Source organism: Xiphias gladius, chromosome 8 (assembly GCF_016859285.1).
Source record: "Xiphias gladius isolate SHS-SW01 ecotype Sanya breed wild chromosome 8, ASM1685928v1, whole genome shotgun sequence".
Taxonomy (NCBI): Eukaryota; Metazoa; Chordata; class Actinopteri; order Istiophoriformes; family Xiphiidae; genus Xiphias; species Xiphias gladius.
Window position 1 is genome coordinate 2391930 of NC_053407.1, and position 19101 is coordinate 2411030.

Genomic DNA, 19101 nt, shown 5'->3' on the forward strand with positions numbered 1-19101 from the left:
AATGAATAATCAAAAGAAAAGAGTTCTTGCTTATGTACAACTTAATCAAAGCTGTGATCAATACGTTGTCAGTCCTGACTGCAGTCTCTCCAATCCTGTCTGGTTGCTGGTCCTATTCTGCGTGGTAGTGTATTTTAATATGGTTGTGCTCCTGAGTGACACTCCTTTTTTGTGTTTGATACTGACGCTGAGATGCTTAACAAACCCCAGTATTGCTTATAAGGGCTATCATGACCCAGCCCAGCCTCAGACCACTAAAGAATCTCAAGTGATGTTCTGAAAGATGCTGGTTCAGTTTAAGTCTGTCCTGTACCAAGAAACCTGAGAATATCCATTTTGTCTTGGACTACATTTTCAAGGACAACTCACAACATAGTATTTTATCTATGTAGTGTATATCTGTTTAAGATGCACTTTCATCAGTGGAGTGAAAAATAGTGATATCCCATCATGGACAGAGACATCAAGAAAGAAGAAGCAACAAGAGTTTCCTACCAGGCTGTGAACATTTTCTTCAAAAAGACATTTTTAGTCAAAACAATGGGTTGAAAATCTGCAATACCAAACTGACAAATAGTGGAATGAATAGTGAAAAATACCCCAAATAAGAAAAAGTTTTTAATCTGACAGAATTTTATTGACCTTTAGCATGAAATAGTGGGCAACCTAGTCTCCAGTCTGAGCCACAAACTGGCAAAACCTGAACTGCCACAAAACAGAAATAATTCATTAATTCATCATTCATCATCATAAACATTGATACAAGGAGCTCAGTTTCGTGTAGTCAACACGTCAAACTCTATCCCAATAGAAAAGTGGATAGAGACAGGAGCTAATAGTGTTTGCTGACAGCCAACATGGTGATGAATAATGACTGGCTGACCAAAAGTAGAGCAAGGATTTACTGTTTAATCTTGATCCTGACAGTTCATGGTAAGGAGACTGTACACTTCTAGTTCCAAGAAATACATGGAATAGATAGTTAATGACATGGCTGGTACAAAGAGTTAAAGTCACATAGCAGAACTAAATAGAGACTCTGAGACAGGCCGCTGTGGGCTCTGGGATTTTCCCTGGCTCCAGTAAATAACTAGCTAGTGCTAATATCAGAGAGGGAACAGTGTTTTTCCTGCCTTTTAAAGGAAGCTCAGAGGCATAGTGGTCAGAGAGACTATCCCTCAACCAAATAACTCCCTGTGTTCGTGATCATCCTCACTGCTGAAGTTTCCTTGAGCAAGATATTGAACCCTACCAGCTCCTGGTGTGCTGTTCTTTAGCTGAGCTGACTTTTGAACACAAGATAAAAGAAGTTTTCCTTCAGAAGACAACAAAGCATCACTATTATTCAAAGCCTCAGCTATTCTGGTTAGATGTAATTTCTGAATTAAAAACTCTTCAGGGTGCTAATTTATACCACGTGGCTTGAGTTCTCACTGGAAACACCAACGCTAAATATGTAGGCACTATGCTAAAAAGCCTTCAACAAAGAGGCATGAGCTTTAGACCCTAGAAATATCATTCACAGTACATGCTGTATGTACACATAGATACCAAGAACCTGACAATTTTTATGGGTTATTAGAGTGTCTAACTTAATTTAGGGAACACAAAGTTATCAGTCTTGTTCATACAGTTTTATTTGAACTGTTGGATTTGGATTTTGAGTAACAGAGGATGGAAATCACAGTATACAAAATATAGACATAATGACATGATCTTCATCTATGACTTTATGACCAAAACATACTACTAACATACTACATGACATACTCCATATCGACCAAAAATAAATAAATAAATAAATAACACTTGTGATGTATTTTAACTTCTCCTGCTTGAGGTGAGACATGACATGTTTATCACATTGTGTGTGAGGCTGGGGTGCTGTTGATTTCCATTTAAGGAGTTGGGGAATGACAGACTCTCTGGGGCGGTTCCGAAAAGGCCCGTAATAGGGTCTGGAGTGATATCTTTTTCACACATATGAGAGAATGTCCTAAAAATGGAGGACCAAAATGACACTAGTGCCGGGCATGACCAAAATATATATAAAGGAGTGGCCGGGGCCTAATGACATCTCAGACACATTGGGTCAATGTCTGGATACAGCTTGATAAGTCTACTGCTACCAAGGTGCAAGTGGTGAAACACTTTGAATTGTAGCACACCATGGTGGATACAAATAGAGGATGAGTTTATCGATGTAATTGCAGAGCACCAGGCCCAATCAGATATCTCTCCCCCTAATTCCTCTTTTAAGCTTTAAGCAGTCAAGTGAGGGCTTTTCCATGTCTTGGATAATTCCATACAGTCTAGAGATTTGTCGTCTTAAATATGGATCCATATCCAGGTATTTCCCCGATACAGCACAAAGGTAGGAAACATGGAAAGGAAGAAATGTTCTGACATGTAAAATGTCTGATTTGGAGATATATGAAGAAATGTGACTGACAGATGTACGTCCTTAACAAATGCTCAAAGAAGGCAAACATATTATTATGGAATAGATCTTTTACACATTTCAAACCTGTCTGAAACCAGACATGAAATGCTGAGTCTATGAGTTAAGGAGGAAACAACAGATTAGAAGTGATAGGCATGCATGCAATAGCCTGTTTGTGTTTAAAGTGAAGTCAAAACTGTGGCCATATCTTCAGTGACCATTTTACAATCGCGTTGTTGGTGTAAAATCTTTGATCAGAGGAAGAGGAACGCACACTAAGGCCAAAAGTCTGAGACCACTTTTGTACGTCTTAACATGGCCCTGATGGAAAAGTACGTGCAGCAAGAGGTTAATGACATCAACAAAACCCGGAGTCCAATCAGCGAAAACCAGATTTGAGGTCTGAGCTAGAGTTACTTTGAATTATAAAAAAAACAAACATTTTTAGTTTTCTGTTGGAAAGGTTAACAGAATAATCTGAAAGAGTTTATATATTGATCAGTCCACAGTCAGACAAACTGCCAACAAATCGAGACGATTTATTACTGTGGCTACTCTCCCTAGACGTGGCTGCCCAGCTAAAATGACCCCAAAGGCACAGAGCAGAATGCTAAGTGAGGTAAAAAAGAACCCCAGAGTAACTACTAAAGGCTTAAAGCATGGTTGTATGGAGCAGTGTCCATGGCAGGACACTACAGAGGAAGCTCCAAAAAAAAAAAAAAAAGTTACTCCACGCCTGAAGTTTGTGTAAGAGCAGCTTTACACTCCATAATGCTACTGAGAAAATGTCTTTTGGAATGATGAAACTAAGGTTGATTTGTTTGGGAAGAACACACAGCACTACATATGGTGTAAAAGGGGCACTGCAAAACAACATGAAAACATCATCCCAACAGTCAAGTACAGTGGAGGGAGCACTGTTATCTGGTGCTGCTTTGCTGCCTCTTGGCCTGGAGAGCTTGCCATCATCAAGGGGAAAATTGATTCCCAAGTTTATCAGGTATCTTACAGGATAATGTTAGGGTGGCTGTCCACCAAGTGAAGTTAGGTACAAGTTGGGTGATGCAGCAGGACAATGACCCTATACATGGAGGTAAATCTACTACAGTATGACTTCAAACAAAGAAAACTAGTCAGAGCCCAGACCTTAACCCAATAGAGAGATTTTGCAGTTACCTCAGAGTCATTCCCACCACACATCCTAAGAATATGGTTAAGCTGCAGCAGTTCTACAAGAAAAAACGTCCCAAAATTCCTCCTGAGCATTGTGCAGATCTGATTAAAATTATTAAAAACACACGAATGAGCCCCACTGTTGCACTGGGTGACATGTTCCTTCATTACCATGAAGACACTTTCCGTACTTCATAAACAGTCACTTGCACACTAAATGTGTATTCATTCTCATCTGAAAACATACCCTAATGAATGCACTATTTCCTTCCTCCTTGAGGTAACATTTGGCAAAACAACAGTGCCCAGCTGTTTTATTTAGCATTTATGTGGTGTATCTTGTGGTGTATCTATCTCTATAGTGCAGCCAAAACAAAAGCGTGGCCAACAAGGATTCATTGCGTCATATTGTTTTATAAATAAAAAACACGGTCATACGGCTGGGATACTGATGCCATGCAATGAGCACCTTCGACCTGATCTCATGCTGCAGACAAAACATAAATGGTTTTCCAAACAGTGTTAGGACAGTAAAAGAAGTTATTTACCTTGATGACGTGCTGGAAGTGTGTTGGTTCTCTCAAATTGCAATAAGAAGCTTCCATCTGCAGCTTTTCATCTAACAGCTCACTGGCTGTTCCTTCTTGTTCGGTTACTTCCTTACAACATTAAAAACTCATCCCCTGACCAAAAAGCATGGTGTAGAGTAATGTTAAGGTACAATAGTAATGCAAACCTGTGTGACAAATATGTTACGTTTCCTGAGGCTGCTTCACAATAAAATTCACCCTGTGGTTCACCAGTTGAACCCTTTTTATCTGAAGTAGCACTAGGAAATGTTCGGTTTGCCTTAGCAAGACATGGCTCTAGAGATGTACCAGTAAACAGAGAAACTTAATGAGCACTAATGCTAGAGTACTTGCAAAGATTATTTCCTGTGAATTTCTTGTGGATTGGTACAAAATTTAAAAAAAGCATACTAGTACTCAGTTTGGCAGTTACAGGATGTAATTACATTGAATTGTTAATGCTGAAAAAATGCTGGCCATAAATAGTATCAGAAATGGGGTGGGGCATCCTGGTGGCCGGGGACCTTTTGTTGTGTGTCGTTCACCATCACTCTTATCCTCTCACATCCTGTGATGTTTTACATGGAGGACAAGAGTTTCTGTCAATAGCTGTGTATCAACCCAAATGACAAAACCAAAATCACTAGATATAAATTTTACAACTTAGCAGAATTTGAGACTTCATATAAATAAAAATAGGGTTTGATGTAGCTAATGAAAATGGTAGGGATTAAAACTTTAGATAAATATGTATTCATCCAGGGAAAACTGACCCTGCAACACATACTGCAATAAATCTTTCATGCAGTTCTCCTCCTGCACACTGAATGTGCAGTGAATGTGTGGATTTGTGAGTTTGCATTAATCCTTCAGTGCAACAAGAATGAGTCAATTTAGAGGACTTGGACTTGGGAGGACCCGGCAAACTAAAAGTCCTGGCTTCACAGTCATACCGAGTTTTAACTATGATTTTGTATGTGTGTGTATCTGCACTTTTGTGTATTTTTCAGATTCCCAACTGTCATGAAAAGCCATGTTGTATATGTAATCCAATACCACAGACTTTTAAAAAGTGTGTTCCAAGCATTTCCAAGTGTTTGACAATAACCACAAACACACACAATCAAATACCTGGTACCTCCCATTCTTTTCCATCTCAATTGGGGGCTGGTATTGTCTTAAAGTGAATAAAGCGTTTGATGATGTCTGAGGCTGAACCAAACTGCTGATAAAACTGAACATCAACCAGCTTTATTCTGCCCCTGGAAAGCTGATGTTCAGGAGATATAGAGCAAGGTTCCTGTGGGGCACTGATCATTAACAACTTTTGTATTTTTTTGTTTTAGACCTTTACAAAACATGAAAAACATAAAATTGTATATATTTAAAGCCAAAGGAAGTGTTGAATGCGTACATATTTGTTTAAATTGTGGATTACTAAAGTGAGTAGAATAAAACAGAAGTGTGTCAGGAACGGTTTGCTTTAACCATTTTAGAATCTTAACATAATCTTTCATTTCTTTCCTCTTGCTTTCCTTCTTCCTCTCTCCTGCTTCATCACCACTGTCTTTACATCTCTACTCCTTTATCCCCTTATCCCTCCCTTCTTCTTTTCCTTTTACTTCTGCCCACTCCCTGTCTCCCCCCTCTTACTGTTTTCTTTCGTTTTTGTGCCTGTTTCTTTTTCCTTGTCTGTATAAATCCGTGCTGTTACTATCAGTTGCATCACTTTTTAATACAACCACCCACTGTTGACGTGCTTAAAAAAGACATTGTTGAAAGCCACAGCCTCTCTTACTTCCCCCACTTTATCCCCCATCCAGCTGGGAGAAGCGAGTGGACCAGCAGGGAAGATTCTACTACGTAGACCACAACACCAGAACCACCACATGGCAGAGGCCCACGGCCGAGTCTGTGCGTAACTACCAGCAGTGGCAGAGCCAGCGCAGCCAGCTACAGGGTGCCATGCACCAGTTCAGCCAGCGCTTCCTCTACCAGGTACTCCAGGCCTTCACTGGCCAAGTTTACATGCACAGAATGCTAGTATACATGACATAATGAAAACTCGTCTAGGCAGAGGTAACGGGGACTAGTTCTTTCATTTGAACTACATTTGTCCCCCCAGGAACGACAATATGCATCCTCATCAATTGATCATCCACAACATGTGCTCATTAAACCAAGTGCAACTTGTACAGCTTTCCTGAAAAACAATAGTAAAGTAATGATGGAGTCAATGTATTGGCCAACATCCTGTGATGTTTTACATGGAGGACAAGAGTTTCTGTCAATAGCTGTGTATCAACCCAAATGACAAAACCAAAATCACTAGATATAAATTTTACAACTTAGCAGAATCTGCAGTGAAAGTGAAAGTGAGCACCACTGCCACACAGCCTTCTAGTGAAATTAGATTGGTTTAAAAGAGAGAATCCACAAGTAATGTTGCAGTTCTTGAGACCACAATACCATAATCTGAGTGTTGGTCTTGAAAGTCATTTAACCCATTCTTGTCATTTGCTTTTCATCACTGGTCTTTGTGTTGTGTTAGGTAAAATTAAAGCCACAGTGTGTAGAATTTTTATGTGGTTATAGCGTCTTCCAAGTAGTTCTGATGGGTAGCAGCATTCGTTGTTGTCACTACAGTGCATTGCCACGGGGTCTTTTTTGATACTACCACTGGGGGCACCAAAGACAGAAATTCCATAGACTGTAAAGTGGCATTAGTGTGTTTTCTTTTCAGCCACTTAAGGGCAGAACTTCACAACAAGTTAAACACCGGAGAAAAATATCAGGCTATTTAGTTGAAAGATGCTCCTCTTTGTTCACCAGGTAGTTGCTAACTTGTTTGTCTATCCCTAGGTGCTGGACATGTAGTGGGTTTATCAGAGGTTTTTTTAATGAAAACAGCTAGCTGCTGATGCTAGAGGTTTGATGAGAGCAGTGAAACTGAACCAAAACAATAAAGTTTCAGGGTGTAAAACCAAAACAATGAGCTGAAAGATTCTGAAAAAGTTGAGAGGAATTGCAGAGTATCATCTGTGGTTTCATCAATACAAGTGACACCTTTCACATTACACAACATCACCATGAGTCGACGTTCAGTCGTCTCTCTTGACAGTCGGCATCCCCTCAGTGAAGCAGTCAAGGCCATTTGATCCATTGTTAATATACTAAATATTAATTAGTGCAGCTATAAGCAAATCCAACTAATCCACCGTACAGTATATAGTGTGTACGGTGGTTTAGTATTTCAGTATGTATTTGTGCTTTCTATAGTTATCGGTAGCTAGAGCTAGCTGATATTAGTGGCATCAGAAAGCATTATTGATACGGGGGATAAGGCCAGGCTTTAACGGAGATGTGTTGGCTTATCTCTCCAGTATTCTGTCATTTGCAGAATTCTGTGTAAAGTGGTAATCTTGGAGATCTTTTTTCTTCGTCTTTTTGCTTGTTTTATGTTAAATCTGTATGCTTTCAGCTGTCAAGCAAATATTTTGACTGATTTTTTTTTTTTTTTTTTTTTTTTTCCCTGATTTTTTTTGGCAGTGTCTGATGGTACTATGCTTTGTCTGTTTAGCCATGGTGGCTATCACTGCTCATGCTAACTGCCCACTTCTTCTACTGTTTTTTGTAAACCAACTAGAAAAATTAAACAGATCCTGTACAGTACAGGACTAACCCTACCCAACAAGACACTGGAAGTTTTAGAACAGTAGATGTAAAAACCCATGGGGCAGTGAAGTTTTGCATCCTCTAAGATTATGTTGATAAATCACAGGCCACACTCACATTTATAATTCTGAGTGGTCTGAAATTTTAAAAAAACTTAAACACACCAAATATATGTTATGAGCTGTGTATTTTCTACTTAAAGATTTTATTTGAGACTTCAGTATAGTATTTTTCCAGTTTAGGCAGTCAATATTCAGCCATCTCTCTATGACAGTCCCTGTCCTCTCAGTGAAGCAGCCAAGGTCATACTGCAACCAGACAGTAAAGACTTAAGAGACTAAAACAACAGAGCTTTCTCAATGAACCATTAGTAAAACCAGTCTTAAAAAAACCCTTACAGGCTTCTATAAAAATACCCCACCCTGTACTCTGTGTGTGTGTGTGTGTGTACTTGTGTTTCAGTTTTTATGGAATTTATGTGTGCATTTGTCTACAATTACGTTTGTTTCTTTCTATATATTTCACTGGGGCTGTTTGTATGTTTTCATTGCTTCCGAGGTTGTGATTTTCATTGTGTATTTGTTATCTTTGAAATAACGTTCACCTGGTATATCCGCTACTATTTCACTCTTCCCATATTTCAAACCCTCTCATTATCTGTCTACCGTTTTAACCATAAACCAACATCCATCACCCATTTTTTAATTTGTATTTCCAGATAATGCTAATTTCACAGCCATATATTGCTACTTTTACATCCTCCATCCCAACAATGTACAGTATCTCTGTCTGCCTGTGGCTTTTGTGGTCAGTGTTAAAATTTTGAACAAACAATTGAAATTGTAAGCAGCAGTTTATTATTCAGGTCAACTAGGATAGTCAGCATTCAAAACTTACATTTTTGTTCTCAGCACACTATTGAAGTGAGTAATTTAACTTTGAACATTAACCTTCATCTAACATCTGGGCAGTTAAACATACATGCAGCAGTGAAACATAACTCCTTTGTGAAGAAAAACATAAGTTAACATAAAACGTTTACAGGTGTTGAGGTTGGTAACGTTCACTGATTTATTGTAAACTGGCAATTTACAGTAGCTCTTGGCAGGTGATACATTTGGTCCCTTGTAATATTATTATTACATTTACTTTGATTGTTACACTAATGTTATTACTATAACTGAAGTGGCCTTCTGTTAATGCTTCCATTTTAGCAGGAAAAACACAGCACACATCCTCTTGTAATATTCAAATCACGTGAATAGGAAAGTATCGGTAGAGTTAGATGTAATTTCTTCTATTCTAGGGCTCAGTATCAAGCGTCAGTTCTTTTAAAGTAACAAACAAAATGTGTCCAAGTATTGAAAGTACCGAAAGGTGGCATTAAATGCTTTGTCGGATTCTTTGATCAACTGTTTTTTGGTTTCAATTATAGCTTTGCTGATTTTAGACTGCCTTGTTTCAGCAATTCGTACGGCTGCTTGTGTTAAAATTACATTTAACACTGCTACGTTTGAGAAGTTAGGCTTGCTTTGTTAAATGAACAAAAGAAAACAGTATTGTAGAAAAGTGTTGGTCTTCCTCAGCATAGTGAGGTATCAAAAAACATTGTTTATTATCATTTAGCCATTTTCCATTGCAGGAACTTAATGTAATGTGTAGCTATTGTAACTATTCTTCTTTTTTCCATTGGTTTCTGCCTGGTTTAGAGATGAGTTCTTGGATCAAAATTATGCCACTGCTTAGGAAGTTATACTAAACGCAAGTTCCAGGTACTTTCAGATGTGTTGTCACATCACAGCAAAAGTGACTACAACAAACTACCACTTTACTGCTGCATCTGTAACAGCCAGTACAACCAATACTTTTTTTACTTACTTTACTTACCTGCCAAACACCACATAAAAACGACAAATTTATGGCTAAATGATGTTATATAGATGCTTCAAATTTTGCCATTATAATAGTGTATATCAAAAATGTCTCTTTTTGTAAAATACAGTGGAAATGCAGAAAGAGCCTTGCACCAAAGATTCCTTTAAGATAAGGTTATTGAGAGCTCCAGCTTACAGGTTGCTACATACCTGCAGTAGAAAAGGGCTACTTAAAAATTAAAATTATATCTAACACTGTTCTTATCTGCCTCAAAGGCCTCTGAACACCCTCTACCTTTGGAATAAAACATCTGTACTAAGTGTACTTGTTTAATTAGAGAAGATTTTTGTTTTACTATTATCTTAAGTATTTCTCTGACTTATATTTTCCCTGTATTTGAGGTAAGCTATTTTAGTTCAGTCAGACGCAGAGGGTGATAGTTAATGATGTGTATAATACTGTATTTGCCTTCAAGAGATTCAGAGTCTGAGAAAGAAGAAGACAAACCAGAGTCTGACTAATGGCCAGGTTACCCTGTATGCAAACATTTCCAGTGATGTCAGATTTCATGTGTGATGTACAAATGGCTCAGCAAACAAAAACACAGTTATTAGTGGTTTCAGGATTAATTCAGGCTTTCATGTCAGTAAGGGCAACACCATACACGCTCTATCCACGTTGGGACAGAAACATTCAGGTTCAGTGTGAGCTGGAACCTTTGCCTCCTCCCTCTCTCCCTCCTTTCCCTCAGTGTGTGTTTGAGAAAAGCCAATAGGCAGGTCCACCCTCCATGCTGATAGTAGACTGCTCTGTCTTGGAATGCCCACACTGCTGATAGCAGCGACTATTTATGGCCCCAGTGTGTGTGAACAAGGAAACACACATAAAAGTTACTCATAGTTTAACTGTGAACACAGCAACATGTTCTACTGGCGGACTAACACTCTCACTGTGTGTGGATGCACTAAAAAAAGAATTACTCTAAATAATTAATAATTACTTTATGATATTTATTAATTTATCATCCTCTCTTTCCATTACAAATTACGAATCAGGAAATGTCAGTGAGTGTTCAGGATGCTGTATTGGTGTGTGTCTGGTTAGGTGGCTATAGATTAGTATGTAGGTCCCTACTGTTAAATCACTTACGCCTCCCTCTGTGTGCGTGTGTGCGTGCTTGCGTGCGTGCTTGCGTGCGTGCGTGCGTGCGTGCGTGCGTGCCCCTTACAGCACCATGGCTCGTTTAAGAGGACAAATGGCCCCTTGACCTTCTTTGGTTGTCATGAGCTACGGAAAAGAAATGTGGCACCTGACCTCGACATTACAGCCCTGTGAACACATCTGCAAAAATACACACACACACAGACACATATAAGCCCACTGCAAAATCGTCTGTGCAAACTCATGACCATGGGCACCAGAGCATGTATGCATTGAAAGTTTTTATACATTAGTTAAAGAGATACTTGCAAATACACACTTTTTAGCTGGTCCACAATGATGGTGTGTGTTTGTGTGTTTGCAGAGTAATTGCAGCTCATTAGGAACCCCAGAGAAAGCTGCCCCAGAGTCATTAACTCCTGTTTCCTCCCCCCAACCCCCAACCCCATCCCCCTTATTTCACCTCTAACAGTCTTCCTTTCCATTCCTTTACTTCCATCCTTTCCTTTAACCCCACCCCACATTCTGTCGCCTCTCCAAAATTCCCCCAATCTCCATTTCCCTCTCCAAAACCCTCTTTTATGCGAGACACTAAAATGTCTTTGTTTTTTTTCTGGCTCATGTCTGATAACTTGTGCTTCTCTTTCTATTTTCTGTTTTTACCACTCTTCTTCCCCCCTCTAAACAGTCTTTAACCCCCTCCCCTTACCTACCCTCAGCTGCTTCCTTCTTCCTCCCTCCCCTCTCCCTCTCCCTCTCTGACTTTGTCTATTCTCGCTTGAACAAGGACTCTTAACAGCACCACCTGAATCAGCCCTGTGTTTTCTCACATATAGCCCTGAACAGAAAACTCACACACATCCACAGAGCTGCATGTCACATTCACTCATGTTTACACACAACCCTTCAGTGCTCATATTTCCATAAAGCAATTTTGTAAGTGTTTTTTTTCACGAATGGACAATGAACATAATGTAAACTGCACTGATGTTTTGTTAACATTATGTTATGATAAAAAGACCTAAATAGAAACCTGTCTTACATCATATGACTTATTTAACTCTAACATGTATTATGTCACATGTTTTTAAAGTTGAATTCTGGCTCTTTCCAAACAACTCCAATAGGCCAACAAGATATAATTTGTTTACTTGTTACTGTTGGAGTCATTAAGAGACCAACACATTGGCCCCCCCCCCCCTTAAAAAAAAAAATGACAACTGAGCCCTTTTGTTTAGCCTACATGCGTTTACATTTTGGCAAATTGACACCCTTAAAACCATTCCAAATCAGCTATTAGCGGTTCCTGTTTATAGTGTACAATTGGATATACAGACAAATATCACTGGATTTTCTGAGTCATAAGGAATCTTTTTTTTAATGATTTTTAAGTGGATGGATGTTTATTTGCAATGGACATCAGAGGTAACCATATCCTCAGGGAGTGTATGTCACACTGAATCTAAAAATATATGTATCATGTTGACATATTGAGATATAACTGAGTTATGACTCCAATAAGGAGTACAAATTTTGGTAATCTGGCATTGAGGGTTTTAAAGTACCTTAAAAGCTTCCATGAGCTGTGTGTCACATTCACTGGCACTGCTACAACTGCTGACCACGTGGTGAGTGGGCCAAGCTACAGTAGCTAATGTCCTTTGTTTTTCAGAACACTCTCACCTGTCATTTTTACCTCATGCAGTATCTTTAGCCCCTTTCACACAGCCTGTTTAAGGTAGGAATGTTGCTCCTTTATTCTGCCTTGCTATTCTGTTGTAAAAGGTACGAACACAGAATGGGGGGGGCATTGTTGTTCCCCCTTAAAAAAGGCAGCGGAGGTAGTCACAGAGTGGAATCATCACTGTCTGTGTAAAAGGGAGAGCTAGCATGGCGGAACAGATGCTGACACTGTTTTCAGATAGGTAGTCATTTACAGAGATATCCATAAAAGTTGAGCATAGAAGTTCATTCTTGACATCGGGAACAGTATGTTCAATTCAAAGGTTCACATACTCGATTTTTCTAAGATAATTGATTAATCAATTGGGCGGCCAACAGAAAATGAATGGGCAACTCTTTTTATTGTCAATTTTGCGAGCAAAAGTTACAAACATTTGGGTTTTGCTGCTTTTCTTTTTCTTTTGTGATGGTAAAGTGAATATACAGTATTTTGGTCTTAGAATGTTGATTGGAATAAGCAAGTGATTTGAACACATCATCTTGGGCTTTAGGAAGGTGTGAAACTACACTATTTTCAGACATTTTATAAGGCAAACAATCAATCAGTTACTAGGGAAAATAATTAACCAGCAATGAAAATAATGGTTAGTTGCAGCACTTCTTTCAACCACATCTCACAGTGTCATTACAAAACCATGAGATGCGATTTTAACACCGTTGTAAAAGTGTCTTCAAAAACAACTCAGTCACTTACCAGCAATTTTATTGACGTACCAGGTCAAATTTAGTGTGTGGATCTCCATCTTAAGCCTTCAAGTAGAAAGATGCAAATGTTCTCTGACGAAAATACTGATTTGGAGTTGTAAATGTGCACTGTGGTACGAACACTGGGCAAGTGACCATCACTCCATCACTGTGAGACGAGAATCAAACATAATAAGTTTCAAACTTATTCAAACAAAAAATGTTTTGCTACATACAGACACGCATAGCTGAACTACCACATTTTCGAAGTGTTTGAATGACTGATGAACTCACTGACCTCAAGTTTACTGTACTCCTGTTTTTCACTTTCTCTCCTTGTGTACACAGATTTTTCCTTTCTGCTTTCTGTAGATGTGGAAAACAAGGGGCGAGTCATCAAAATGTGACTAGAGTTATAATTGTATAAATTAATAATTTATTTTTTACTAATTTTTGTATGTCTTCTGGATTCTCAGTGGTGTTAAAAGTGTTGTAACATGTTAAAAGTCACCAGCTGAAATCACCATTTTCAACTGTGGTGCCAGGCCTTGAAACAGGCCTTTATGGTGTATTCCTTCCAGATCCATAACACCCAACCTTTATTTCACACATTTCTGCCAACATGCTGCTTTTCCCTCTCTCCCTCTCCCTCCCTTGTTTCTCAGTCTCTCTTTCTTTTCCTCCCTCCAGCCTCGCTCTGTCTGGAAGCGGCTGAGGAGCTGAATGGTCAGAGCCAGGATGAAGTCATCATGTCTTTATATCATTATATTCTCCTTTTACCTTTTTTAGTCACAAAAAACCCAAAAGGGTGGGGTGCAGGGGCATAGATTGGCTGTCGATGGGAGCGACACACACACACACACACACACACACAGACTTTAACCCTGTTATGTGCCCACTCTCTCCTCCAACAGACCCAGTCCTTTCCATCCCAACTCCCTCAGAGTTTCCATGACAAAGCCACTTTAAATGGGCACAGTCATATTTCTTTTTGGGAAATTCTGTGTAAAATGACATTGACATTTGGTAGATGATACTCTATGGCTTCTCAGGAAATAATCATCACTTTTGTGGTGATTATTTCCTGAGTGAAAAAACCCATTGAAGGTCCACCACATTTCATCTTGAAAACAGTGGTTCTCAGTTTACCCACCAAAACAAATTTTAACTGATTTTCTGAATGCATAATTTTTTAATTTTTTTTTCCATATTGCAGTTTGTTTGACATTTTACAATTACCAAATATTGCTCACAGTGTATGCACGTTTTTATTCACAGCACCAGTACAACACTACCTGTAGCCAGGGTTAGAGGTGCCAGTACTGTGCTTGATGGTATAGTTAATGATGCTGAAGTTGTTTGCGACACACCAAAAACCGGACCATTTGATAAACATCTTTTAGCATGAAAAACCATCAGCAGCCGCTAATTCCTAACAAGCGTCTTTTCAGCTACTTTTCCACTCAAGCTAATAAATTCATGTTTGTTTGTGTTTGTGTATTCCACCATAAGAACATACACATTGACTGACTGTTTGACAAACTTTCCATACTGTGGCACACACACACTTGGTCTTTTTTTTTTTTTCTTCAGTGTGTGTGTGTATGAGTGCAGGCTGAGTAAACCCCACAGTGGTTTCCAGGCCCAGGTTGAATAAAGGTGCCTTTTGTAAGGTCTGGGGTTGGTTGGGGCAGTGGATCAGGAGGCGGGGTGGGTGGGGCGGGTTGGTGTCCAGTCTGGAACAAGCATGAATGTTCCTTCAGTTCCCTCAGACATCGCACTTCCCTGACTACTTTCACAGCAGCACTAGAAGAGAGAGAGAGAAAGAGGAGGAGGACCTCAGGGTGGGCTGGGGAAGGGTGGCCGGGGTGGGGGAGGTGGAGGAGTGGGATATGGGCTGTATTTGAGGAGGTGAGCGGGAAGACGGGGGTGGGACTTGCATCCAGCCAGTGAGCTCATTGGAACAGCGTTGTTGTTTTATCCTCCTACTGAGCGTGTAGTTTTTGGAAGGCATACGAGCTGCCGGCCAGCCAGCTCCCTCAGTCGCCCCTTACTGCTGCATCAGAGAGGAGCCAACCCCACCCCTTTCTGCCCTTAACACTTGCACACACACACACACACACACACACACACACACACACACACGAACACTCACTTCAACCAGCCTGACTTACCCACAGGTATCATCCTGATTTCGTGAGTTAGCAAGGTCTAGTGAAAGACTTTAACTCACACGTCTGATGCTTAATCTTGATTACCAGAATTTGGGACACCTTAACTGAGTGAGTTTTACTGGCTTTTTTATTTTTTTATACTCATCTGCAGCCTCAACTGTTCTCCCTCCTTTCTGCATTTTTTTGGGTTGTTTTTTCCCCAAAGTTGTCCGTCCTTTTCCTCGTCCTCACGCAGCGGTTAAAAATTGAATGACATACACCGTACAACAAGGACAAACACTGCGAGATAGCTGAGCAGAGAGGTGGAAGGAGAGAGAAGAGAGACAGAAAGGTGTCCTAACTGGATTTGTTATGTCTCTCTGTTTCTCCCTCAGCCGTCTGGTGCTCTGGTGGAAAATGACCCTCTGGGCCCGCTGCCTCCTGGATGGGGTAAGTTTACCTAACTCACTGCTTGTACATATACTCCAGGCATGGATAGTCTCAGTGAGAGGTGCTAAGGTTTGCTCTCTGTTATCAGACTAGATTTTTGTCAGTCTGAACGTCCTTGGTACCTGCTGGAGGTTTCCGTTGTTGAAATAAATCAGGTCAGTGAGGACTAGATTCTTGAGTCTGAGCTACTTTCAGTCAAAACCTGCAACTTTGACCAATCTTGTGAAGGTATTTTTGTTGAGTCTTGCTAGTGGTCAGCAGTGAAGCACTGCAGGTTGTCAGAATATAAACACTGGGTTCTGGATTTAGTCAGTTTAAGTCAATCAAAATGTGTTTTTCAGTTCTGCAGGCAGCTGTGAAGGAGTGAGGTTTGGCTGAAGTGTAAAATGTTTACAGCAGGACAGTGTTGTATTCTTCTAACAGAACCCTGTGCACATTGTTGATGATGGTGAGCCTATATGCAAGATTAGAAACAATGTTGGTTCTGTGGCTTTTGTTACTTGCTTGAGGCTGTTCCTTGAAGTCCACAGTGAGCAGATCACTTGTTGATTGATTGATTGATTGATTAGAAAATGTGGATAAAGTGTCTCTTGGTTTTTTTTCAATACTTCGCTTATAGTCATCACTGTACACAGTCCCTTTACTCTAATGTTCACAAATTATAGAGGCTGCATTATTGATGGCACCATTCATCATCCAACATTTTCCCAAATGAGTAATGTAATCAGATCCATGCAGAATTATGTCACACACATTCATTCATAAACGAACACTGCTGGCAGCTCCCATCCCACCAAGTTTTCACAGACTTCATCACAGAGCCATGTTCTCTCTAAGAACCCTCCTTGCTCATGATGCCTTTTCAACATGTTGCAGTACCTCAAGACAAAAACCTCAAGTTATATCACTGGCTCAGATTTGTTTCACTGGGGCACTTTTTCATTTTTTCATCTGGGGTTGTTTCCCTCGCTTTTTACAGGCTCATATTCAAAAAGAGAAAGAGGGCAGAAAAAAATGGAAAGATGGAAGAGAAGGAAAAGAGACAGTGGCGAATGAAGGGGGGGGGGACTCGATGGTAAAGTGGGGGTGGAGTGAGTCAAGGAGAAAGCTAGTAAGAGTTGCAATGTGAGCACTACTGTTTCTGGGCCCTCCACACACTCCTGTTAATGAGAAAAATATGTCAGAGCAATGGAGGGAGGAGGATGGGGCACCAGCTACTCTCTCTAGAGACCAGTGGCCTACCGTACACACACGCACACACACACACACACACACACTTATACAACATTTTGCACACTTTGATACATTTTAATTCTGTTTAAAGTGCTTCCTATGCAGTTGCTCAAATATTTGTTACTTTTTTTTAAATGAAATCTTGGCTCCTTGTTTCACATTTCCTCCCAACAATGTGGTCCGTATAACTTTCAAACACCCCCCACCACAACCCTAAATCCACACACACTTAGGTTTACCCCGGTGAGGTATTTGGATCAAGCCATAGTGAAATACCACACAGACTCGCTGGTTTTCTATCATGGTGGTGTGATTTTTTTTTTTTTTTTTTTTTTCCTCTTCAATCTAAGGGAGAGAGAGTCAAGTTGTCAGACATACTCGTGATCCCTTTGATCCCTCTCTATTTATTGTGGAGCTTATCGCAAGTTTTTTAAGATCCTCCCACTTTGAGTATCACAAATGAAGTAGAACTTGCTTCTCAACATGGCGTTGTGTTCTGTTTGTGTCTACAGAAAAGCGTCAGGACAATGGCAGAGTGTACTTCGTCAACCACAACACACGTACCACGCAGTGGGATGATCCGCGGACCCAAGGGTGAGAAGATGAGCTAGCAAAAGCACTTGTGTGCGAGTGTGTGTGTGTGTGTGTGTGTGTGTGTGTGTGTGTGTGTGAGTGTGTGTGTGTGTCTGCGCATGTGCGCGTGTGTGTGTGTGCATGTGCCTGCTTGTTAGATGGTACGTTGCTTTGGGTGTTTGCTTGTGCAGAAGCAGGTAAAATAATCATACACAGTTTACTATGACTGAGTCCTACATAACGATATAATCAGATATAAACATGTTTCCCACCGATAAGGAATGTCTTGGAATATTATAGAATTTCCCAAAGGAGAAAAAATTGGACACAATCTCTGAAGCAGCCTAGGGAAATTTAAAAATTAGTGAGTTACTGTTCTGAGCTAAAAAAACACGCTTTGGCAAAAGAAAATTAGCTTCAACTTCTGCTTGTTTGGGAACCCTAGTTGTACTGTAATTCATCTCTCTCCTCCACAAACTCTAAACAATCAGAAATGAATCGGAAATGAATATATATCAGAAATGAATATATATATATATATATATATATCTTCTGCTCATTCGATCATTGTTCTGACATTGCCCTCTATTTCTTTTACATTTAAACACCCCCTGAGCTCTTAAAATTACTTCTTTTCACCTCACTCATTCAATTGAACCTCTAACACTTTGTCAGCCAGTTGGTTGGTATGAAGCAAATTTCACACATTTGAGACTTGAATCTTCTATCCTTTTTTATGGTCAGAGTCTTGAATGTGCAGGGTATCTTCATCTCTATATGACCTCATAGGAACAAGATGGAGATGTGGTTACTAGCCCCACACATCTATTAACATCACATTTAAGTCACAGAGTGAAGTATAAGGACCTGTTACAAACCTAGAAGGCGGTTGTACAACGCTTACTGCTGTACTGAAGTTGTTTCCAGAATTCTCAAAGACTCATCAAACCATCAGGATGAAAAATATTAAAAGTTTAAAAAATAAAAAAAAAACAGACATTTTTTATCCCATTCGCCAAGTTGTGCCTCTTTTTCCTTATCCAAACAAAGATGGTTGCCATAATTGACATATGTCCTTGCCTTATTTGTAAAACGTGAACCCCATACAAAATCCAGATAGAGGGGCCCCAGGTTCGAACCCTTCGTGCTGTGAGGCGACAGCGCTTACCACTGAACCACTGTGTACCCTATATTATATGTTACTTTCTATTATTTTATATTTCATGCAAAAATAACACATTGGTTCACCCGATTTTTTTTTTTTTCTTTTCATCCAAATTGTTAGAAGAGTCTATCAGGATTCAGGAAATACCTTCAGAACTGCACTAAGTGTTGTTAAATGACCTTCTGGATTTTTCGAAGATTGTTG

General features: G+C 39.8%; 1 protein-coding gene across 5 annotated transcripts in view; it reads left to right on the forward strand.

Annotated features, from left to right (window-relative positions):
* Positions 1–19101, forward strand: part of wwp2 (WW domain containing E3 ubiquitin protein ligase 2) — a 77391-nt gene that overhangs the window by 42399 nt on the left and 15891 nt on the right. For 4 of the 5 annotated variants that reach the window (XM_040132816.1, XM_040132820.1, XM_040132817.1 and 1 more), the window contains exons 10-12: positions 6009–6183; positions 15872–15926; positions 17672–17753. In XM_040132816.1, coding sequence (XP_039988750.1) covers positions 6009–6183; positions 15872–15926; positions 17672–17753 — 312 coding nt within the window. Of the gene's footprint in view, positions 1–6008; positions 6184–15470; positions 15606–15871; positions 15927–17671; positions 17754–19101 lie in introns of those variants that run through there. The other variant, XM_040132821.1, reaches the window with a different exon arrangement.